The following is a 25,647-nucleotide window of genomic DNA, read 5'->3' as shown; positions in this document are numbered from 1 at the left end:
TGTGTAAAGTAGTTGAATGTAAGCTACCGTTTTACCCTCTCTCTTCAAAGTCTGAGGCAATGCCCTGTTATGTAGAACCCATCTGTGATATATAGGACCTTGAATACTTGAATAACTTTAACCCTGAGTCTTCTCTTGTCCAGTGTAAACATTCCCAGCTTCTTCAGCCCCTCTTTATAACCCAGGTGCCTAATCCCAGCTATAAGTTTAGTTGCCCTTCACTGCACCCTCTCCGATGCCTGGCTGTCTTTCTCGATACAGCGGGCAGAATTGCACACCTTTGTCTGCGTCGAACAGCATCATTTCTAGGCTGCTGTGTTTACTTTATATGAGACAGTCGCGGGTTACCCAGACCATTCAGTTGGAGTTTAATAAAAAAAAACTAGTGTGAGCATCTTGTCTTGTCATCTGATCTCTGCATTGTCCACGGTGCAGAGTCGTAGAATTCCTACAGCACTGACGCTGGTTCACTTGGCTTTATTTGATAGAGTCTACGCAGACCGTTCAGGCACTTCAGTATTCAACTGTGGATGGTCCAGTAACTGCGAGCAGAGAACTAGAAATTAAAAATTTGAAAGAAGAAGTAGAAAAATTGAAACAGCAAGTACTAGGTAACGTATTCAGTTTTACGTTTGGGATTTACTCCAATTTTCTGCATTGGTCAAATTACGTTGATGATGTTTAAACCAATTGAATGTTCTGAAGAAGCTTTGTATAATATGTCAGAATTGAGATTTTTTTTTAATGCGTTTTGCACTACGCAGCGAGTTGTTTCAATCTGGAATGCAATGCCTGAAAGGTTGGTGGAAGCAGATTCAATAGTAGCTGTCAAAATGGAAATGGATATGTACTTGAAAAGAACAATAATTGAAGGGAGTGGAACTAATTGGACAGCTCTTTCAAAGAGCCGGCACAGGCACAATGGGCTGAATGGCGGCCTTGTGCTGTAAGATTTTAGAATTTTGATTTTTTAAAATTTAAAGCCCATTGTGAACTTGCTTCGTATTCCTGCAGAGACAGTTTCTAACACCAGAAGGAACTGTGCACTAAATGCGCCCCGACCCATGATCTTGCTGTCGTAAGAGGTCAGCCCAGTTTTAATATTTAATGCTGCTTTCGTATCCCGGATCATAATGGCAAACAGTGTCCTGCTTGAGGATCGCTTTCAGTACTGTTCAATCCTGCTGCAGGAGAATGCTGGGAGCCTATGTTCTTAAACAGTTCTTCATAAAATGAGCCCCTGATCTCAATTCTATTGGTATGGGTAGTAACCAGCTTCCTTACGGAAAGGGTTAGAGGGTGGGAGAAAGAATCACCTGCTGGTTAGTGACTGTGGAGTTTCTTTAATGGGCGTCCGGTTGCAGGCCTTCAGCCTGATCTGTTCCATGGAATGATAGAAAGTGCCTGTTCTAGCTCCACACTGGAGCTATTCACTGTAATCCAGTTTCCCCATTCCCCTGTTTTATTACTTACTAGTCGATCACCTGTGGCATTGCACACTCGGAGTCAAGACCAAGTGCCGTCTTCAGGTCAAGCAGGGTTGAAGGGCAAGTATTAATTGGACAAAGGCAGAGATACGTCTGCGAGGATGGAGGCCAAAGATGGAAGGTAGAACAAGGTGGTGTATGGATGATGGTAGAGGAGGGTTAGAGGCTGTGGAATTAAAGGAAAAGGTAAAGCAGGATTAGAGGTCAGGGCAGGGGAGAACATGGAGTGGAGTTAGAGTCTGGATAGATAAGTTAATGAAGGGTTAGGGTGAAGCTGGACGGGGAAGGCACATCCGGGATAGAGATCGAGGAAGGGAGTGGGGTGGTACAGCAGAGTTAGACACAAAGTGGGGAGCTGGGGTACTGAATCAGTATTGGAGGTTGTCGGGGAGGTAGAAGAGATTTAGAGGCTCAGTGCGTTGGGGGGAGAGAATTGACGGCTGTTGGAGTGGGGCTGGAAGTAGCAGCATTGCTGAAACCAGGAAGGTAAGTGTGGCCGGATGGGATGGGGGGGGGTGGAGAAGGAGAAAACCCTGGGAGCTACAATCAGAAAAATAAATACTAAGGGCTCTTCACAGCACCCCCTCTCCCAAAGCTGGAATTTTAAAAAAAACGAGGCATGTTCGTGGGTCTTTTTGCCCCTAACTTTTAGAATCTCTTATCGTACCTATATCCTCTCATCACAGATAGAGGCAGCATATACATGAGAAGTAGGAGAGGTCAAAGATGGAAACTTGGGGCATGCCAGAAGTGACCTTGCAGCCACAGGAGTAATAGCCATTGCAGGAGGTATGCTTCCTGCATTGAGACAAGGGGGAAGGGAAAAGGCGAAAGCAGTACATGTAGATGGACCATGGAGGAGGAGGGTGGCACAATTGACTGTGTGGAAAACTGTGGAGAAGTCCCTGGAAAGTGAACCAGATGGATTGAAACAGGGAGAGATGGTCATGGAGTTGGGTGTTGAAAGCACGTTCCAGAACCTTGGAGGGGAAGGAGCAGGTTGGAGATGGGGTGGTAGCTGGGGAGGATGTAAGGGTTGAGAATTGCTTTTCAAGCAGGGCGGTGATTTCAGTTTTGAAAGGGAGGAGCAGAGCACGAGGAAACAGTTGATGGCGCCAGTGGGCATTGGGCTGAGTCGATCCTGGTTGGAAGGGCATCAGTATACAAGAGGGGAGAAGATTGTCTGATGAGGGCTGGGTTGGAGGTACGGGAGAAGCTGCAGCATATTAAGAATCAGAGCTGGGTTAGCGGATCGGTGGCAGTTGAGGAGGGCTTGTGACAGGAAACAGCTGAATGGATAGCCTCAGTTTATAAGGCAAAGTTATCCCTGGGCTCCTGACATCAGAATTGAGGATGGAGGGCGATCGAAGGACATGATCTACAGTGGAAAATGAGGTTGGTGTTGCCCCTGCTTTCCGGCACGATCCTGGAATGACAATTGGCCATAGAAAGGGAGAAGCGATATTGTTTCAGGTGGTTGAGCCACATCTAACAATGGAAGACCAGGCCAAATGGGCATTTGATCCTGCAGCCCTTAGATTTGAGGACCGGAAGGTGGGTGTCATACCAGACAGAAGCATGGAATGTATGAGGGATCTGAAGGGGATAACGGCAAGGGAGGGCCTGTTGAGCAGATTGTGCAAGTGGCATTGTTGTGATAGGTGGAATGCCAGAGATGGTTAGGAATTGGAGAGGGTCCTGGAGAGGTAACTGGGAAACTTGTATCCAGGGGCACAGGGTGATGGTAGAGGGGTTGGAGACTAGCAGAGGGATGTGCATGGTGAGGGAAATAAGGACATAGCCAGAGAGAACCTCGTCAGTCATCGAGACTTCGGAGGTGGTAAGGTTTTGTGAATTTGCAAGGTTGGGGGATGCTGATGAGTATGGGTGGGAGAGCTGAAATTTAATGTGAGGTTGAGTGAGGACAGAAGGGTAGAGGAGAAGGAAAGAAAGCAAATTGAGATAGACTTGTATTTATATAGCGCCTTTCACAATCTCAGAACATCTCAAAGCCCTTTACAGCCAATGGAGAGACGATTTCAATGAGAAAATAGCTAGGGGACAGCAGGAAAAAAAGAGGGGGACCTCATGGAGTATCAGTGTACTATAAACAGCCATATATTTTTAGGGAGAAATGGTTACCCTGGGGAAGCCTTTCTGCCAAGTCAACGCTTTGGCTTAAGGTTTATGCAGTTAATTTGTAAAGAGGATGCCACATTATACATGGTGTAGTACGACTTTAGCGCAGTTAGTGCAGTCAACTGTGTAAAGCACAAGGGTGAAAACAGAGTGTGTTGTGCCTAGTCAGGAGATATACTTTATATTCGCGAAAAGCATGGAAGTGTTTTTATTGTGGCTCTGTGTACAGCGAGTGAATGGTGGATTGAAAAGTCTGATCTTACACTTCTGCAAGTAACAGGCAAATGCGGTCATGATTCAACATCTCGCCCCTTCGTATTGCATTGGAGTGTGAGCCTAGATTGTGAGCTGAAGTGTTGAGGCTCGAATACACAGTCTCCTGACTTGGAGGTGAGAATGATACAAACCAAGCCAGATACCCAAATTACCCTTCTGTAGGTTAATGAAAGAGGGGCAATTATGCATATGCACACACAAGCCAAAGGAGGCTTTTGTTTCTTGCTACCATGTGAGTGGTTTATTTAGTGATTGCTGTGAAACATAAAAACTACAGAGACCTGAATCTGAGACTGTTGAGCTCAGCTCCCTCACTCACTGATCATCCAGATGCATGTTACACTGCTGTATTCTGTTGCAATTAATGTTATTTTAGCCTCCTATATAAGCGATAATTCACAAGGATTTTTTTTTTAAAAGTGCCCTACTTGAATGATTTATCATTTAATGATCCCCAGCTGTGTACAGTGTCCCAGAATCAATTAAATAGGTTTGCCAGCACATGAAAAGCCTGTAGAGTGAATAGAACAGCTCCCAGGGAAGGCAGGTACCTTGTTTTCTCACTTGCAATAAACCTACGTATCTTGCTCACATTGGAGAGCTCTGTCTTGTGCAAGCTTACGGAAGAACAAAAATTGCATCGTCTTAGGAAATGGGTAGGGACACAGAGCAGAAAGTTCCCAGTTCAGTCCTCGGTTTGGGCGGAGGTAGGAAGGTATTTGAGTTGCTACAATTAGCCTCAGTGCCTCTGGGTTCTGAAGGGAGGGAGGGAGAAACATACATAATCCACTGTGCCCTGCTAAAAATGTGCAAGTGTGCGAGAAGAGAATCCAGCTTGACTGCGATGCCCTACCCTTTTGAATAGCTGTCTAAGCTGTCGAGTGAAGAATGGTGACTGGAGGACTGCCTATGCCAGGGGGAACCTGGGGCTATAGCAAATTTGCCAACATATCCCAGCGACAGTCAGCATCACCAGGGGAGAAAGAGGACAATATGGACCAACCCAAAAGCTGCAGTAGTTTTCACACCGTTAATTGTAACTATAGAGTACAAACAAGTTTAACGCTATGGAAATTATTCACTGTGGGAGGGAAGAGAAAAGGAGGCTGCCAGTTGCTCAATTGCTTTTCCTTTACAGACCTTTAATGGATTCTGTGTGAGACAAATCACAAATCAAACCCAAAATAATGTTTCTGACGTGCGGTTTTGGGAAATTGCAGCTGTAAATTCCAGGTTGCTATACTTAGTGAAGTTTGGCCAGCCTCCATCTGAAGCGTACAACTGCAAAACTGCACAAATTAGGAAACTTACTTGGCGATGCCGTGCCTAATGCCGGCATCAGTACTGGAAATGTCGCGTTTTAGTTGGGGCTCATGCTCTTGAGGTTTGAGATTGTGGCACATTGTTGACTGAATGTGCTTGTGAGGTTGTGTTGAAGGAGTTTACAGCTACCTCATGCTATCTCTGTCCTGAGGGAGCTTTATTCTGCAGCTGCCTCATGCCATCTCTGACCCGAGTGTGCTTGTGGATGCAGTGTAAAGGGAGATCTAACTAGTTAGCTAGGGCTGTCATTGCTAACCTGATTAGGAAATACAATTGGAAAAAACCACAGGGACATTCACAGTTTTGAATGTTGTCGGGATTTCAGTGGAGAGAATGAAGGATGGATTATCGTGCTGTAGTTTGCTCCTCAGGGAAATGCCTTTATATGTGCCAAATTCTACATCAAGCAGTTATATACAAAAGTGAAATTTGATCAAATTTGGGTTGCAGTGAAATATTTGCTGGCCAATTTTAATTTATTTTGTAAAGGAATGAACTCTAATGGATTGTAGGGTCCTCCGCACTTCCAAATGATATAGTAGGTCATCAGTAGGCAAAATTTCAGCTTCCTAATATTTCAGGCTATAACGTTGGAGGTTTTCTTTAGCTCTTTTCTTTCACCTTCGTCCTACTTCTCCTCCTTAGCCTGCTTTGTATTAAGCCCCCAATCTCCAAGAGGGCTGAATGGAGCTCTTCAGAATGAGAAGACCCAGAATGAAATGTGAAAAATTCTGACTCTAATCGCAGCATACTGACCCTTGTCCTCTGCATTTTTAGCTTGAGCAGTTTGCACACAACTGGGAAGGCACTTGTGCAAGAGAGGGGTAAATTCAGGGAATCACTCAATCCGTTGCAGTGCATTACATTAAATTAACACATGGAGATCAGTGCCTGTGATCAATAAAAGGGAAAGGGACACTTGTATAGAAGGGATTCAATCCTGCTGTCGATGAATTCCTAATGAAATTTCCTGCTTTTAAAAAAAAGATTATTGGCTCAGTTTGCCAGGCTTTTCATTCTTAAATCCTATGGGGAATTTGATAAAACATGACATTTTGTGCATTCAGAACACCATGTGTTTCCAATTTTAGGAGAGTGTGGTCAAGGTTATAACTTTATTGTAAGGCTTAAAGTAGTAAATGAATAAGAAATAGCCACGTTACCAAGTATGGGAAGATCAGTGTTCACTTGTAGAGAATATTGAACGAACCTGCAAATACTTGACCAAACTATGCACTCACGGGGGGTGAAATTGGTCTTCGCTGGTTGTGCGAAGTGGGTTCATAGTCAGTCGGCCCGCCGTATTACACTGCGCACGACTTTCTTTTCCGTTGATGTCTTAACCAGAAACAGTTGCTGAGCTTTGCCAATGTTCACGAACCTTTGCCGGGTTTGCAGTATTGTGGCACAGTCTTATTTTTTCTGTTTTACTTTGGGGATCGTGTAGAGTTAATGTGACAAAACATTTCCGATTGAACTCTTGACTACCCCAAAGAATATAGGAATGAATTAAAAGAAGTGTACCCAGCTTCCTTTATTTTTTTTAAAATGTAGCTATTGGCATTAATTTTAAACTAGGAGACATACATCTCTGGGGCACTTGACTCCAAGTTGATGTTGCTTTTGGAATCATGTGTGCAGTTTTTAGCACCCTGCCTTCAAAAGAGCCCTGAGGAATTGGAGAGGGAACGCAGCAAGTCTTCAAAAGTTATGGAGAGTCTGAAGGAATTGCATTTGTTCATTGAAGGAAATTAGATTGAGTGAGAACATGAACAGGCGTTTAAGAAATTGGATTAGGGTAGATAGCAGTTCCGTGCACCGTGACATTATTAAACTTGCAGAATGGCCGTGTAATTGACAAATGAATTTCAATATCGATAAATGTGAGGTGGTGCATTTTGGTAGGTTTTTTTAAATTTCAAAATATACTTTATTCCATAAAATTTAAAGATGCACACAGTTCAATGAAGGATACAAAATGCAGCAAGGCAGTTCCAGGCAATACAGTGCAGATTGTATACGCTATAATCTCATTATTACAATTTTAAATACATATTTTCTAATACATTCTGTACAATATAAGGTGGGGTGGCCTTTCCCCACAGCGCTTTTGCATAGGTTGCACCTCGCTTCAGTGCGTCTCGTAGCACGTACTCCTGTACCTTGGAGCGTGCCAGTCGGCAACACTCGTGGACAGCTCCTTCAGCTGGAAGACCAGCAGGTTTTGGGCGAACCAAAGGGCCTCTTTCACCGAGTTGATGGTCTTCTAGCCGCAGTTAATGTCTGGGTGTGTGTCCCGGGGAACAGCCCGTAGAGCACAGCGTCCTGTGTTAGCAAACTGTTTGGGATGAACTAGGACAGATACCAACGCATCACTCCCCACACCCTCTGCACAAAGGGGCAGGCCATCAGGAGGTGGACCTCGGCCTCCTCCCCGCCACAGCCTCGAGGGCGGCTCGTGGTGGCGCTGAGATTCCGTGCGTGTTGGAAGGACCGCACTGGGAGGGTCCTTCTCACCACCATCCAGGCTACATCCTGGTGCCTGTTTGTCAGTTCTGGGGACGAGAAGTTCTGCCAAATGGCATCGACCTTCTGGCCGGGGAAAAACCCAATTGAATCCACCTTCTCCATTCCTTGCAGGGCTCTCAGAACTGAAGGGGTTTCTCCTCAGGAACCTCTCCACCTGAGTTAGGTGGGGGTGTTGGGGGCAGGGCAGGGCGGTCCAGCCTGACGGGACATCCTGCTCCTGCACGGCCAGCATGGCCAGACCCAGCCTTTTCAGTGTGTTGGACAGGTAGAAATTCAGCACGTAGTGACACTTGGGGCTCGATTTTAGCACCTGCAATCGGGTGCGTTCGTGGCGGGGGGGCTGCGAAAATCGGGCCTTCCCGGAGCGGGTCTGGAGCCCGGCTCCAACCCGCCCACTTCCGGGTTCCCCAGTGACGCGCTTAGATGCGCGCAGCCCCTGCATACAGGACTCCCGCTGGCAATTAAAGCCGACGGGGTGCCACTTAAAGTACTTAAACAGGTAATTCAGGTTGTTTACAAACCTGATTGACCTGATATTTTAGCAGGGATGGGATTTTGCAATGAACTGAGACTGTTTCCCGTACTGGGGGAAACACTCCCAGTTGAAATGGACGTATTGCAGCCATCAGCCTGTGGCAGTTGCAAAGGTCCATTTTACAGGTGGGGGGGGAGACCCTCACTCATTGCAGGAGGCCACTCTGTCACTTTGGACAAATTTTGGCCTCCACCACCCTCCTCCTAACAATAAAATTCACCAACTTGCACACTTACCCCGGGGTCCAGAGACATGTTACCTACCTTGCGGACCCCCTCAGATGTACATCTTTCGGATGGGCGCCGCCGTAGCTGCAGTCATGACCTCCTCGGAGGGCGAACAGCATCACCAGCCTCGCCGGCCACACCGTCCACCTCTGACACATGGATCTCAACAACACAGTGCTGTGACACATCCACCTGCATAGCAGGAGGGAGGGCAACGGCAGAGAGATTTGCGTCGCAGAGGGCACTACCCTCGGCACAGGGTCTACAGACCTAGGCTCAGCTTTCTGGACCTCTCTGAGCAGCAGTGCAAATGGAGGCTCAGAGTCACTCGACATGTAGTCGTGGACATCTGCAGCCTCCTTCATGCCGAGCTGCTCCCGGCTGGCCCGAGTACCATCTTCTTACCTGTCGCTGTCAAAGTCACCACTGCCCTCAACAACTTCTCCTCCGCATCCTTCCAAGGTGCCACCTGGGACATTGTGACGTCTCTCAGTCATCTGCACAAAAGAGCCCTGCAAATACACCTATATCCACTCTGCAGTGACACAATGGGTGGCATCAGTTGCGGGTCTTCGTTGTGATCCTTAGGAAAGGGCATTATTGCACAAACCAGACAAGATTCGCAAAGACGTGGCAGTAGTGGTGACAATATAATATGTTATGTGAGTTGATCAGAAATTAAATATAGGTAAACACCAGACAAACCCTCAAACACCCTTGTGCATCCCCTTCATGCTCATGACACGTTTGCCTTACGCTTCCCACTGCACATATGTGATGCATGCCCTGTGGCTGCAGCACAGGTAGTGGCAGGTTGAGTGAGGCTGACCGTGAAAGAGATGCATGAGCGGGTGAGTATGAGATAGAGCCATGAGATTGTATGAGGATTGGGTTGAGTGGTAGTGGCGGGATGAGTACTGGCGAGGTGAGTAAGTGCAGGTAAGATGAGGATGAGGTTTGAGTGGGTGTGTGGGGTGATGTGATAGAGTAGTGTTGGCAGTGCAGAAGGAGATGTGGGGTGGGGGCGGTGATGTGGCAGACGGAGGGGAGGGGAATGAGTAAGTGTACTCACTTCGGCTGACCTACTTAGGTGATTGAAGCGCCTCCTGCACTGTATGCAGGTGCTCGATATGTTGGTGGTGCTGATGACCTCCTCTGCCACCTCGAGCCGGGCCTTGGTGGCAGAGACAGGCCGCTTCCTCCTGCCCGCCAGGGGGATGATCTCTGTCCTCCCCCTTCTCCTCACCCCATCCAATGATACCTGGAGTGAGGCATCATTAAATCTGGGAGCAGCCTTCCCCCCCTGGGCTGCTCCATACTGTAATTTTTCCTATTTCTTGCAGCATCAGTCAGTGGAGGACTGCCCCTTTAAATAGGGCTCCTCCAGCTGACAGACCTTGCTGCGCATGCGCAGTCCGCCTGCCATGCAGTTTACCAGCTGGAAACGCGGAAGCACAGGTAAGTGGCTCCAATTAACCTGCGATTGCGTGCAGAGCACACTGATTTCATCGGGCGCGTTACCCACGCACCCAGTCGACCCGCCGCCCTGCTAATATCGAGCCCTTGGTGTTTGTGTACTGGGGCTTCATACACATCCTGAGGCAGCCACACACAAAGGTGGCCATCCGGATCAGAGTGGCATTGGGGACGCTCTTCCCCCGCTTTGTCTAGGGCTTGTACATGGTGACCCTGTGGACACTATCTACCTTGGACTTCCAGACAAAGTGGAAGACAGCTCGGGTGACTGTAACAGCGAAGTAGTGAGGAATGGGCCAGACCTTGGCCACGTAGAGCAACACCTCACACCTTAGCACCAGGTTCCTGCCAGTTATGGAGTGGGATCGGCCCACCCACGTGCCAAGCTTCTGTTTGGCCTTGACGATCCGCTCCTCCCAGTTCTTCGTGCAAGCCAGGGACCCCCCACCCCCCGAACCAGATCCCCAGCAATTTCAGGTAGTCGGACCTGACAGTGAAGGGGACAAAGGATCGGGTCTCCCACCTGCCAAAAAACGTGGCCTCGCTCTTACTTCAGTTCATTCTGGCCCCCGAGGCCAGCTCAAAACGACCGCAGATGCCCACCGGTGTGTGGATTGCTGGTCAGAGCAGAAGACGGTGACGTCGTCCATGTACAGTGAAGCCTTAACCTGAGAGCCTCCGCTGCCTGGGATCGTCACCCCCCTGATACCTGCGTCCTTCCTGATGGACGCAGCAAATGGCTTGATACAACATACGAACAAGACCGGAGAGAGAACAACGCTGCCTGACTCCAGATCTGATCGGAAACCTCTCCGACTCACACCCATTGATTAGGACTGCGCTACGGATGTCCGCGTAGAGCAGTCGGATCCAATCGTGGATTCCCTCCCCAAAACCCATTTTGGAGAGCACGTCCACCATGTACGTATGGGATATTCTGACGAAGGCCTTCTCCTGGTCCAGGCTGATGAGGCAGATGTTCACCCCCCTTCACGATCATACCCCTGGGCAGCGCAAGGCTATCAAAGATCTTCCTGCTGGGTACAGTACAGGTCTGATCTGATGGATCACCTACTCCAGAGCAGACTTGAGCCTGCTGGCGATGGCCTTAGACAGAATCTTGTAGTCAACATTTAGCAAGGAAATGGGTCGCCAATTTCTGATTTCTTCCCTCGTCCCCTCCCACTTGTAGATGAGGGTGATGATGCCTTTCCTCATGGACTCTGACATGCTGCCTGCCAGAAGCATAGCCCCGTACACTTCCAGTTGGTCTGGGCTTATCCAGTCCCACAGAGCCGAGTACAACTCGACCGGTAAGCCGTCGCTTCCGGGAGTTTACTTTTCTCAGAGGACCAGGTGGTCTTTGTCAGCTCGTCCAAGGTCAGTGGCCGATCCATGCTGTCCCACTCGCTGTCCTCTAAGACTTCCGTGATAGAGGACAGGAAGGACTGGGAGGCCGTACTGCCCGTGGGCTTTGCGTCGTACAGCCTGGCATAATAGGATTTGCTGAGGGTGCATTTTGGTAGAAAGAATAAGGAGGCCACATACTCCTTGGAAAATAACAGAGGTAGAGGAGCAAAGGGATCTAGGGATACAGATACACAATCACTAAATGTAGCGACGCAGGTTAATAAGACCGTAAAAACGGCAAACCAAGCACTGGGGTTCATTTCTAGAGGGATAGAATTGAAAAGCAGAGAAGTTATGTTAAACTTGTACAGAACCTTTATTAAGCCACACTTAGAGTACTGTGAACAGTTCTGGTCTCCATATTATAAAAAGGATATAGAGTCACTGGAGAAGCTGCAAAAAAGATTTACTTGGATGATACTGGAACTGGGAGGTTATACCTATCAGGGAAGACTGAACAGGCTGGGGTTCTTTTTTCTCTCGAAAAGAGAAGACTGAGGTATGACCTGATAGAGGTCTTTAAGATTATGAAAGGGTTTGATAGGGTAGACATAGAGAAAATGTTTCCACTTGCAGGATAGATCAGAGCTAGGGGACATAAATATAAGATAGTCACTAATAAATCCACTAGGGAATTCGGGAGAATCGTCACTACCCAGAGAGTGGTGAGAATGTGGAATGCGCTACCACAAGGAGTAGTTGAGGCGACTAGCTTAGATGCATTTAAAGGGAAGCTAGATAAATACATGAGGGAGAAAGGAATAGAAGGATATGCTGATAGGGTTAGATGAAGTAGGGAGGGAGGAGGCTCGAGTGGAGCATGATCACTGGCATAGACCCGTTGGGCCAAATGGCCTGTTTCAGTGCTGTACATTCTATGTAAGAGAGCAGCTGCACAACTGGCATAGAGGAAGCACTGAACTGGGTGAGCAGGCCATGTGCCACTTCCTTCCGAGCCTGCAAAGAGGGTGCCTTTTAAATTTTAGTGAGCTAACATATTTGGGCCCACTTTGGCTTTACAGCTCCATGTTTTAAGCAAAGATGTTAAATTTAGTACCCAGCACTTTTCAGTTGTACTTGTGCTTGGCTTGCTTGTTCTTCTTTATGCATCCAGTTGGAATGAGAACAAGGGAAGCTCCCTGGCCAAAGAAGCTCTTGAATTGACGTTATATGTTTTCATGCTGAAATTTAAAGTATCCTTGTTAAACAATGTCACTTGTGAAACATTTTTTCCATATTTCTGAAATCTTTATTTTCCAAAATTTTTTTGCGTCTTTTTGTAATGTTTACATTTGTTTTCAAAACACTTCGAATACTGTATTTGATGGTTGAGGTGGTACAATATGAAAGAAGGCATGACGGAGGCTCAGCAGTATATCTGTATACCATGGTACATTTACCTGCCAGTGACCCAGGGCAGCTTCCTCAATTTGCTCCGAGTCAGCAGGACAGAGTGTGCCATCTGCAGCAAGGATGGCGCTGCCAGTGAATGACAAGGTCATCGCTACCCTCATCATGCTTATGGCTAATTCTCAGCTAGCACTGCAATATTAGCTAACGTGCCACCCAGACATGGATCGCACAGATGACTGATGAGTTGGTCAGACCGTTGCAATCACTTTATGTCCTTTCTCACTGAATAGTATGACTGCCCAATGACTGCCCATGTTGTTAGTAAGTGGTCATGTTTATCTTACAGTGGTTTGATATATGAAGCCCTTGGAAGGTGTGAATGTGGTAAGGCTTTCAATTGTATGTTGCATCTTGACTTTGTGCCTTTCTGAACTATTGGTAAGGAAGGGCATGGCATGAATGAGCACTAAATGTGGAACAGCCTCATTGGCATCACTTTGTGGCATGGAATCTTATGTCATCTAACCTGGTACCTGGTATTGTTGGATGGTTATTTTGTACCAAATTCCTTTGAGTATGCCGTCTTCTTCGTCTGCAAGTACTGCAAACCGTGCTGAGCCTGGCCACCCCCACCTGTCAGACATAGTGTACTGCAGGTCTCTGGAGGTCACATGCTGGAATGTCAAACTAGGCTTCCACATCATGCAGCAGAACAGTACTGCCCTGCCGTCCACCTACAGACTCCATGTTGGATTGTCATTCTTTCCCCTGTCCACTCACGCGTGTTTTTTTAGACATGCACTCTTTAGCCCTGTAATTTTCAGCAGCAACTCGTTAAGAGTTGTACCCTCCCACTATTCTGCTCGGACTCTTTCATCATACTCCCTGCGCAAGTGTGTTCAAATGAGATTCATGAACTAGACTTGCAGCTTATTACCCCAGTGGGGAGAAATTTGGCCCCTGTGCAATAGTCCTGGCAGCTTTTTAGCCGGGATTATTGAGTCAGCCCTGCTCTGATTGGGAAATAGCACTGGCACTGGGATGATTGGCCTCCCATAGTGAAACTTCTATGATGTTGAAAGCCTCACACATTTTTATTGCTTGATGGTGAGACAGCAATGTGTTTTTTTAAATTGTTGATATTTTCTCCCTTCTTCATGCAGCACTTCAGGCTGATGGGGCCAGTGCTTGGTCTGTTCTTTGACAGCTTACCATTGCCAGTGCTGCTGGGTGGTGTGATGGAGTGGTGTACTCTAGGCGTTTGTCCTGCTCTCTGGTCCCTCCTTGGTACCTTCCCACACTGGCAGGGATTGGAGCATTAACTGCTGTACAGAGAATGGCGAAGAGGTGTGCTGTGGAGGTGCAACTGAGGTGCCCGCCCCAATGAGGTGGTGAAGGTCTGAGTGGCACCCTGCTCCGATGGGGGTCTCCTGTGTACCAAAGAGAAGGAGTCAAATGTTTGATCCTACTTCCCTCTGGGATCGATTACTTGTTTTGCTGCAACAATGGGGCCTTCTTAAAGCCCAGAGTAGAGCCTGTGCCTGCTCTTGACAGAGTGTAAGTCCTGCTGAGCCTAACGTGTGTAAGCTGGGCAGAATTTCTGTCAACACCCCCAGCCATGCCCCCAACATTTCCCTGGATGTAACACGTGGGTGGGCCGAAGAAGTACCTGGCCCCTCTGCATGTATCCAGCAAAATGAACATGGGCCAGGAATCGGCGCATCTGGGTTCTGCGCCAAATGGCAGCCCCCTCCCACCAGAATACAATTGCAAAATCACCCTTCCCAGTCCCTGGAATTTCTCCATATAGATTATTGATTTGTTTCAGGCACAGGTGCGAGCCCTAGGGAACAGTATGGAAGTGTGAAATAGGGCTCTCCATGCTGCACTGTTTTATTCATGAGAATTCAAAAGACCAATGCATTGCGTTGGAGATTTCCAAATGTCTTAAAACCTCTTGTAATCTCTGACCTTCTAAGAGGGACGACTGTGAAAAGAGCTGGAGTTTCAAATGTCTGATATACATTGGGGGGAGGAGGAATGGAGATTAAATAATCCAATGCGAAGTGTTGCACTCGGCCTATCAGACATTGGTGAGATTCAAAAAGTCCTAATGCACCAATGGTGTGAAAAGGACATGGCTTACCCAGAATTCAATCCTGGGGGAAAGGAGGAATGAAAATGCCTTGAGCTGACAACAAGTAGCAGCAGCATTCACTGTCCTGAGGGACTATATTGCTCTCTCAGTCAAAGGAGTATTATTGTGGTGGCTGAAAGATCACGAGCACCTCCTTCTTAAAGCAGGGGCAAGAATTGGTTCTCAACACTACTTCAGAGGTTGCTTGTGGTGCTTCATAGTGCAGGAATATTCAACATGATTTGTGGGATGTGAAGTTGTGTTGGTGGGAGTCCTTCGTATTTGAAGATAACAACCGTTAGAAAGGCAATCGGTGGATGATTGTGATGCTAATATATACAAGAGAGACAAACTCTTCTGAAAATTTCACAGACACAGACACCCTCCTGGGCTCGACAGTCAACCACTATTCACGTTTCTGCCACTTCTTCAGGAGGGCAGAACGCTATTGCTGGCATTGATCCCATTTCGCTGCTGGCCATCTCATGTGATCAGCTGTGACGTTTTCCCAGCTGTTAACACCAAGATAACGGAGCTTAACGTTGTGCTTAAATGAGTCCTGGTATCTTTCTTGCTGTCCACCCTGCCTCTGCTTGGCCTGATGCTGTACAGGATCCTATCTGGCATTCTGGAATTGGTGATTATATCAGGAAATAATTTGCCGGGGGTGAGGGGAGCCATCTCTGACTCACTCCACTCTTAATCCCATAAAATTCATCTAATCCAAGTGGATTGCATATACTGTTACACCTTGAACTATTTTATCAGTGTCTACATTGCAAGACCGGTAGTGGCGTGTTGTGGAGCCTCTGCTCTAAGATGTTTTTCAAACTGAAATACCATATATATCATGTCCCTGTAATAATGGTCCGAATTTTTAAAAATACCAAAAGCTGCTCAGGAGCCAGGAATATTTTGTATTCCATCAAAGGCTCCCTTCTTAATTTCTGCACTGTCTGCACTTCAGCCTGTCAACCTAGATATCTTACAAGTTTTCAGTGAGGGAACAGAGCCTATCTTTGTATTTTTTCCCTTTTCTTCCCCTTACATTAAGTACAGAATCTAGATATAGTCTTTAAATCGTAATTGGAAGGGGCTGAGTTTCTGTTGATGCAAAATTCCATTTCAGAGAAAACTACGTAACGGTGTACACCAGCCACCACTGTAAGTGGGGGACAATGTAAGTTTACGCTTGTGTTGCCACCAGACCCCTGTGTCAGCCGCCAGCCCTGGTACCCCACTAAATGCAACATCTTTAATCTTTTAGTTTTCACAATAGGCCATCCTTTTAATAATGTTTTTTGAGGAGGAACAGTTTAAAACAGAAGCCAGCTGTTAAACAGTAAAAGATGACATTTCTGTGAGGTGAAGTAACCAATTATTCTGCTGCTTGTTCCAGATTCTGGTCAGCTGGAGCAGCAGCTCGAAGAAGCGAGCATCATCAGGAGAGATTTTGAAGAGGGTTGTAGGCAAATTAAAGCACTTGAGAAGCAAATCAAATCCATGAAGCAGGAGAAAGATGATCTTCAAAAGGTAATTGCATATTCAGGTACTGTTGCTTCTGTCACTTGACAGAAAGGATGAGGGTGCCAGAATGGTGGCCAAGGTTTGTAAAATAGTCACACATGGTTCAACTGTGTTTCTTAGAAGTATCTGATAAAATGTGTGCAGGGCCTGCTATTTCCCTGTTAATGATATAAAACCTGATGGACCTGATAAAGCAAGGAAGTTATGCTAAATCTTTATAAAACACTGGTTAGGCCTCAGCTGGAGTATTGTGTCCAATTCTGGGCACCACGCTTTAGGAAGAATGTCAAGGTCTTAGAGAGGGTGCAGTAGCATAGTGGTTCTGTGACTGGACTAGTAATCCAGAGGCCTGGACTAATAATCTGGAGTCATGAGTTCAAACTGCTGGGAATTTAAATTCAATTAATTAAATAAAATCTGGAACAAAAAAAAACTAGTATCAATAATAGTGGCCATGAAACGACCGTTCACTAATGTCTTTTAGGGACGGAAACTTGCCGTCCTTACCTGGTCTGGCCTATATGTGACTCCAGACCCACAGCAATGTGGCTGATTCTTAACTGCCCTCTGAAATGGTCCAGCAAGCCACTCAGTTGTACAATATCGCCACAAAAAGTCATAATAAGAATAAAACCAGACGGACCATCCGGCATCGGACCACCAGGCACTGGACACGACAAAGGCAAACCAAGCCCAGTTGTCCCTGCAAAGTCCACCTCACTAACATCTGGGGACTTGTGCCAAAATTGGGAGAGCTGTCCCACAGACTAGTCAAGCAACAGCCTGACATAGCCATACTCACAGAATCATACATTTCAGCCAACTTCCCAGACTCTTCCATCACCATCCCTGGGTATGGCCTGTCCCAACGGCAGGACAGACTCACCAGAGGTGACGGTACAGTGATAAAGAGTCAGGAGGGAGTGGCCCTGGGAGTCCTCAATATTGACTCCGGACCCCATGAAATCTCATGGCATCAGGTCAAACATGAGCAAGGAAACCTCCTGCTGATTACCACCTACCGCCCTCCCTCAGCTGATGAATCAGTCCTCCTCCACGTTGAACACCACTTGGAGGAAGCACTGAGGGTAGCAAGGGCACAAAATGTACTCTGGATGGGGGACTTCAATGTCCATCACCAAGAGTGGCTCGGTAGCACCACTACTGACCGAGCTGGCCGAGTCCTGAAGGACAGCTGCCAGACTGGGCCTGCGGCAGGTGGTGAGCGAACCAACATGAGGGAAAAACTTACTTGACCTCGTCCTCACCAATCTACCTGTCGCAAATGCATCTGTCCATGACAGTATTGGTAGGAGTGACCACCGCACGATCCTCGTGGAAACGAAGTCTCGTCTTCGCACTGAGGACACCATCCAACGTGTTGTGTGGCACTATCACCGTGCTAAATGGGATAGATTCAGAACAGATCGAGCAGCTCAAAACTGGGCATCCATGAGGCGCTGTGGGCCATCAGCAGCAGCAGAATTGTATTCCAGCACAATCTGTAACCTCATGATCTGGCATATTCCTCACTCTACCATTACCAACAAGCCAGGGGATCAACGAGGTTCAATGAGGAGTGTAGACGAGCATGCCAGGAGCAGCACCAGGCGTACCTAAAAATGAGGTGTCAACCTGGTGAAGCTACAACTCAGGACTACATGCATGCTAAACAGCAGAAACAACATGCTATAAACAGAGCTAAGCGATTCCACAACCAACAGATCAGATCAAAGCTCTGCAGTCCTGCAACATCCAGTCATGAATGGTGGTGGACAATCAAATAACTAACGGGAGGAGGGGGCTCTGCAAACATCCCCATCCTCAATGATCGCGGAGTCCAGCACGTGAGTGCAAAAGACAAGGCTGCAGCGTTTGCAACCATCTTCAGCCAGAAGTGCCAAGTGGATGATCCATCTCGGCCTCCTCCCGATATCCCCACCATCACAGAAGCCAGTCTTCAGCCAATTCGATTCACTCCACGTGATACCAAGAAACGGCTGAGTGCACTAGATACAGCAAAGGCTATTGGCCCCGACAACATCCCAGCTGTAGTGCTGAAGACTTGTGCTCCAGAACTAGCTGCGCCTCTAGCCAAACTGTTCCAGTACAGCTACAACACTGGCATCTACCCGACAATGTGGAAAATTGCCCAGGTATGCCCTGTCCACAAAAAGCAGGCCAATCCGGCTAATTACCACCCCATCAGTCTACTCTCAATCATCAGCAAAGTGATGGAAGGTGTCATCGACAGTGCTATCAAGCGGCACTTACTCACCAATAACCTGCTCACCGATGCTCAGTTTGGGTTCCGCCAGGACCACTCGGCTCCAGACCTCATTACAGCCTTGGTCCAAACATGGACAAAAGAGCTGAATTCCAGAGGTGAGGTGAGAGTGACTGCCCTTGACATCAAGGCAGCATTTGACCGAGTGTGGCACCGAGGAGTCCTAGTAAAATTGAAGTCAATGGGAATCGGGGAATACTCTCCAGTGGCTGGAGTCATACCTAACACAAAGGAAGATGGTAGTAGTTGTTGAAGGCCAATCATCTCAGCCCCAAGGCATTGCTGCAGGAGTTCCTCAGGGCAGTATCCTACGCCCAACTATCTTCAGCTGCTTCATCAATGACCTTCCCTCCATCATAAGGTCAGAAATGGAGATGTTCGCAGATGATTGCACAGTGTTCAGTTCCATTTGCAACCTCTCAGATAATGAAGCAGTCTGTACCCGCATGCAGCAAGACCTGGACAACGTCCAGTCTTGGGCTGATAAGTGGCAAGTAATATTCGCGCCAGGCAATGACCACCCGCAACAAGTGAGAGTCTAACCACCTCTCCTTGACATTCAACGGCATTACCATCGCCGAATCCCCCACCATCAACATCCTGGGGGTCACCATTGACCAGAAACTTAACTGGACCAGCCATATAAATACTGTGGCTACAAGAGCAGGTCAGAGGCTGGGTATTCTGCGGCAAGTGACTCACCTCCTGACTCCCCAAAGTTTTCCACCATCTACAAGGCACAAGTCAGGAGTGTGCTGGAATATTCTTCACTTGACTGGATGAGTGCAGCTCCAACAACACTCGAGGAGCTCGACACCGTCCAGGACAAAGCAGCCCACTTGATTGGCACCCCATTCACCACCCTAAACATTCACTCCCTTCACCATCGGCGCACCGTGGCTGCAGTGTGTACCATCCACAAGATGCATTGCAGCAACTCGCCAAGGCTTCTTCGACAGCACCTCCCAAACCGGCGACCTCTACCATCTAGAAGGACAAGGGCAGCAAGCACGTGGGAACAACACCCACCTGCACATTCCCCTCCAAGTCACACACCATCCCGACTTGGAAATATATCGCCGTTCCTTCATCGTTGCTGGGTCAAAATCCTGGAACTCCCTACCTAACAGCACTGTGGGAGAACCTTCACCACACGGACTGCAGTGGTTCAAGAAGGCGGCTCACCACCGTCTTCTTAAGGGCAATTATGGATGGGCAATAAATGCCGGCCTTGCCAGTGACGCACACATCCCATGAACGAATTTAAAAAAAGAGGAGATTTACCCAACTGATACCAGGGATGAGAGAATTCAGTTATGTGGAGAGACTGAAGAAGCTGCAGTTGTTCTCCTTCGAGCGGAGAAGGTTAAGGGAGATTTAATAGACGCATTCAAAATTATGAAGGATTTTGATAGAGTAAATAAGGCAAAACTATTTCCACTGGCAGAAGGGTCAGTAACTGGAGGAAACAGATTTAAGATAATTGGCAAAAAAGCCAGAAGTGAGATGAGAATTTTTTTTACACAGCGACTTATTATGAGCTGGAATGCACTGTCTGAAAGAGCGGTGGAAGCAGATTTAATAGTAACTTTCAAAAGGGAATTGGATAAATGCTTGAAGGGGAGAAATTTGCAGGTCTATGTGGAAAGAGCAGGGGGGTGGGACTAATGGGATAGCTCTTTCAAAGATCCGGCATCGGCGCAATGGGCCAAACGGCCTCCTGTGCTGTAAGATTTTATGTTGCATTCCATTCCTGCTTGCTACATCTCTGATAAAGCCACTAAGGTAAAGAGAAAACCCCTCTTTAAATTATGGAAATAAAAACAAGGTGTCGGAAACACAACAGGTCCATCATCTGAAAGGGTAAAGATGGCTCACTATTTTGGGTGGTCTCTTTGACTGAACAGTTTTTAAGGAAGGATCCCACCCAAATGTTAAGCTGCCTTTTTGAGGCCGACTTAGCTGCTGTGTATTTCCAACATCTTCTGTGTATAGTGCCCTCTGAGCTCCACCTATGTATATTTTGTGGAGGGTATATCAAAGACACACAATCTGAACTCTGGAGATACACTGAGCCATTGAAGCCAATCTTTTGCAGTTCATGATGTCACCTGAACTCTTTGAACTCTTACTGCTTTGGATCACGCTCCATCCTGTGCATTGTCCTATATGCAATAATTTCACATTGCCATCGTATTAGCTGATTTTATAACTCTTATTAAACGCCTTTCTTGTGCAATTTATCAATGTTTTTGAATCACATTGAGACTATTAAAGCAAACTTTTCATTAGAGCTTTTCATTTGTACCCCATCCACCACCCTAAACATTTACTCCCTTCACCACCGGCGCACTGTGGCTGCAGTGTGTACCATCCATAGGATGCACTGCAGCAACTCGCCAAGGCTTCTTCGACAGCACCTCCCAAACCCACAACCTCTACCACCTAGAAGGACAAGAGCAGCAAGCACATGGGAACAACACCACTTGCACGTTCCCCTCCAAGTCACACACCATCCCGACTTGGAAATATATCGCCGTTCCTTCATCGTCGCTGGGTCAAAATCCTGGAACTCCCTACCTAACAGCACTGTGGGAGAATCTTCACCACACGGACTGCAGCGGTTCAAGAAGGCGGCTCACCACCACCTTCTCAAGGGCAATTAGGGATGGGCAATTAATGCAGGCCTCGCCAGCAACGCCCACATCCCATGAATAATAAAAAAAAATATTAGAATGGCCATCCAACCTGAACTATTATTAAGGGAGCTATTTGTGCATGCTTCTTAGCCCTCCCTTGGTTTTAGATTTCATAACTAGTATCATATAAGAGTACAGGAGTGAAGAAATAGTAAATTTGTACCAGACAATGATGAGACCACAGTTTGAGTTTTGTTTGGTATTTTGAGTGCCTCATTATAGAAAGAACATTAAAGCCATAGAAAGCATATAATGTAGACTCACCAGGATGCTGTCAGGAATGGGAAGTTGTAGTTATGAGGAGAGACTTGAGATACTGGGGCTGTTTGCACTGGAGCCGAGCAGGCTAAGAGAGTCAGTTGAGGTTTTTAAAATTATGAAGGGTTTTGATGGGATGAACAGGAAAAGACTATTTTGTTGGCTGGCGTGTCAATCTCAGCCAACTACCTTAACTCAGCACAGGCCAGAATCGAATATTGGGACTTTCTTGTTCTGTGTTTTTTTATATATGTTGTTGGGATGAGGGCGACTTTAGCAAGGTTACATTAGAAGGTGGTGATGGGCCTTCTCCCTGGATTGTTACGGTCCTTTCAGTGATGGTGCTTCCACGCTGGTGCTAGGTAGAGAATTCCAGGATATTGACCCAGCAATGATGAAGGAACAACGAAACATGTCCAAGTCAAGATGGTGTGTGATTTGGAGCTGTGGTGCTTCAATGATCTTGCTGCTCTTGTCCTTTTCGGTGGTAGGAATCATGAGGCTTGGGAGGTGCTGTTGAAGCAAACTTGGTGAGTTGCTGCAGTGCATCATGTAGATCGTATATACTGGAGTGATGGAGAGGGTAGATATTAACAGGGGATTGCACTGTTCTGGATGGCGGTGTTGTGGCTGCATCCATCCAGGTAAATGGTGAGTATTCCATTACGCTCCTACTTGAGCCTTATGATGGGAGATACTTTGAGGTGTCAGGGCATGAGGCCCTATTCCAGAGTATCTACCCTCTACCCTGCTGCTCTTGTTGATATGGCTAGTTCAATTTAGCTTCTGGTCTATGGTGACCCCGTGGATGTTGATAGTGGGGTTGTTGAAGGTTAAAGGGAGGGTGGTTGGATCTTTTCTTGTTGGAAATGGTCATTGTTTGGCAACTAACTGGCACAGATGTTGCCTGCCACAAGCCTGAATGTTGCCTGGGTTCTGCTGTAGGCTGGCATAGGCTGCTTCGTTATCGAGGAGTTGTGAATGGAGCTGAGCACTGGAATCGTTAGCGAACAGCCCTACTAATCTTATAATGGAGGCAAGGTCATTGATAAAGCAGGCACAGTGCGCCATTGGTGGAGAGGGTAGACATTGTGACCAGTAGCAGGGGAACAAATGGTTGGTCCAAGGACGTTGTCCTAAGGGATTCCTGCAGTGATGCACTTTGCTGCAGTGATAGGCCTCCAACTACTGCGACCATCTTCCTTTGAATCAGGCATAACTCCAGCCACTGGAGGGTTTTCCTGTTGATCCACCTTGACCTCAGTTTTGCTAGGTCTCCTCGGTGCCAACTGGGATGAATGCTGCTTTTTTGTAGAGGGCAGTTTCGCCTCGCCTTTCGCTTCCAAGCCTGGATCAAGGCTGTGGTGTGATCAGGAGCCGAGTAGTTCTGGCAGAACCCGAATTGAGCATCAGGAAGCAGCTGACTGATGAGTAGGTGTCGGTTGATGGCACTAATGGTGATCCCTTCCATTACTTTGCTGATTGGGAGCAAGCTGAATGGGTGGTAATTGACCAGGTTAGATTTGCCCTGCTTTTTGTTGTTAGGACATACGTGAGCAATTTTCTATATTGGTTAGATACCACCGTCGTGGCTCCACTGGAATAGCTTGGGTGGGGTGAGGGCCAGAGGGAGGTTAGTTCTGGTGTACAGTTCTTCAGCACCACAGTTGGGATGTTGTCAGGAGTTTTAGTCTTCACTGTGTCCTGTGCAGTATATATCTCAGCAACATGCAAGGAGGTGCATTTAGAGGTGGCGAAATTATAAACACTTTTGTATGGAATGGGTTTACATTGTTACTACACCAAGCTCACAGACGGATCTTAGCACAGTTTGTCTGTTAGTTCTGCTCACTCACACTGTTGGGACTGTACTGTTGTTCTCCTTTGCCATTTTGGATCATTTGTTTTTTAATGAATCTAAAATGGTCTGCTAATCCTCAAATATTTTTAATCTGTGTCCTCAATACAGGAAATGATTGAATCGAGTGAAAGGTTGAAATCGCAAACCAAAGAGCTTAAAGATGCCCACAGCCAGCGTAAACTGGCCATGCAGGAGTTCTCGGAGATGAACGAGAGAGTCACAGACCTGCGCTCCCAAAAACAGAAACTTTCCCGACAGCTTCGGGACAAAGAAGAGGAGATGGAAATGACGATGCAGAAAGCCGAGAGTTTGCGCCAGGATCTACGGAAAGTGGAGCGGGCCAAAAAAGAGGTGGGTTTGATCGTCTGTTTTTGGATCGGGATAGCTGACAAGTTAACAGTAAATAGCCTCCCTTTCCTCCACATTTTGCCTTTCACTTACAACTCCACTGCACTATTCTTCAGGACTCACAGGTGAAAAGCTTTGTATTTGGATTCTGGAAGACCAGAGCCCAAGGGATTAGAAGCATTGGGTTCATGTGGAGTTGCAATACGGAGGGCTGTTCTCCACACATGATTTTTATTAGTTTTTGACTGTTAAAATTTCTTCAAGTTGACTGCATTAAGTAATTTGCTCCAAATTTTCTTTCTACAATCTCATGCTGGAGCACTGCAGCTGTTCAGCACCTCGTCCAAGTGGCTATTCTTCACCTTGAGCCTCGACAGTGAGTGTTGGCAGACAATTTGCCTGGTGGGCTTCACAGACCAGCTTGATGCTGTCCTTAACCGATATCCACATGCACGCTTTTCAGCGTTGAGTCACTGGATAACAATCGAGAGCAGAAGCCTCGGCTGATTCTAGATCTTTTTCTCCTTGGCTCAGGAATTCTCACATCCCATAGGTCAGCTAACTGGGAACAGACCAGGAATTAAACCTGGGGCTGCTTTGGCTCAGCACCGCAACAAATCATGCATTTACCCACTGGATCATCAGGGCACCCTGTTTCAAAAAAAATTCATCTAGTTTTATTTCTCCTTCATGGATATCCAGAGAGGTGAACTGCACTGATGGAGTGTTAACCTCTGACTTATCTGTGCAGCTAGGTCCAGTTCCAGGATGGGCCATCTCTTGAACAATACAGTTAGAGTTATGGTTTATAGTGGAACCAAATTTTGTGCAACTAGCGAAGAAATATGAACAGCTCGACATTGCCTGCACAATAACTGTTGTGAAACAGCATCTTTCACAGAATTTCAATTTTTACCTTTACCACATCTGCTTTGTCTCGCTCTCTCATCGCCTCCCCGTTGTGTTACATTTTGTTTGGGGGGGTGGGGGGGATAGGCTTTAAGTTTTACGAGGAGTACGTGTGAAGTCCAGTGCTGCTGAATATTAAGCAGTAATCAGCTGATGCCCTCCACTCCATTCACAGGCACTGTTTAAATTAGAGTCTGAAGCGCGTTTAAGTGCCAGTGTTGGTTATTTCCTCCATGACATGGAGGAGGGGGAGGGAAATAGAGACAAAGCACTCCGCGGACTTCACACATACTCTTGGTAAAACTTAAAGCACTGAGTGGAGGAAACCTTTCCCACTCTTACAGCTATTGCCCTTCATTGCTACCTAGGAAACGGACATTTTTTGTATGTTTTAAGTCCCTGCTCACAAAATATGTTGTATCTGAAAATCTTCTGTGTTCCTCCCTGGTGAAGGCGATCAGCCACTCGTGGGATGCCTATCTTTATTATTTTTTGGGAGGAAAGAGGAGAAGACATTGTGCATTATGTGGCATATTCTCACTCATAATTTTAAATTCAGAAAGAAGGCTTGAAACTTTTGTTTAAAGAATTGTTCTGTGACCAAGAGTGAGAGGGGATGATTTGAATATAGCATTTACCGTGGTGTGATGGAGCTGTCCAAAATTGAGCGACACCGTACAGCAGATCAGTGCTTTGCGAACTCCATTTGGATCCTGTTCAAACCGTGCAATATCAATCAACTGGTTCTGAGGCCACTTCCGTATTATGAACACCCCCACAGACTTACACGAGTTGGATATCCCCGTACACCAGTCACTAGCATTTTCCAAACTAGTCCCGCGGTAACTGACCCTTTCTATTCCTCC

General features: G+C 46.9%; 1 protein-coding gene across 1 annotated transcript in view; it reads left to right on the top strand.

The window, feature by feature from the left end:
* The window catches only part of LOC137318230 (serine/threonine-protein kinase MRCK alpha-like), a gene marked incomplete at its 3' end in the record, with an annotated part of 94,541 nt that extends 70,666 nt beyond the window's left edge, over positions 1-23,875 (top strand). The window contains exons 8-10 of the mRNA XM_067981161.1: positions 489-611; positions 16,292-16,425; positions 23,633-23,875. Of these exons, the coding sequence (XP_067837262.1) occupies positions 489-611; positions 16,292-16,425; positions 23,633-23,875 (500 nt within the window). The remainder of the gene's footprint in view (positions 1-488; positions 612-16,291; positions 16,426-23,632) is intronic.
* Positions 23,876-25,647: the final 1,772 nt, after the last annotated feature.

The sequence above is a fragment of the Heptranchias perlo genome, unplaced genomic scaffold, assembly GCF_035084215.1.
Source record: "Heptranchias perlo isolate sHepPer1 unplaced genomic scaffold, sHepPer1.hap1 HAP1_SCAFFOLD_668, whole genome shotgun sequence".
Lineage (NCBI taxonomy): Eukaryota > Metazoa > Chordata > Chondrichthyes > Hexanchiformes > Hexanchidae > Heptranchias > Heptranchias perlo.
This window is presented reverse-complemented; position numbering and strand designations above follow the sequence as displayed.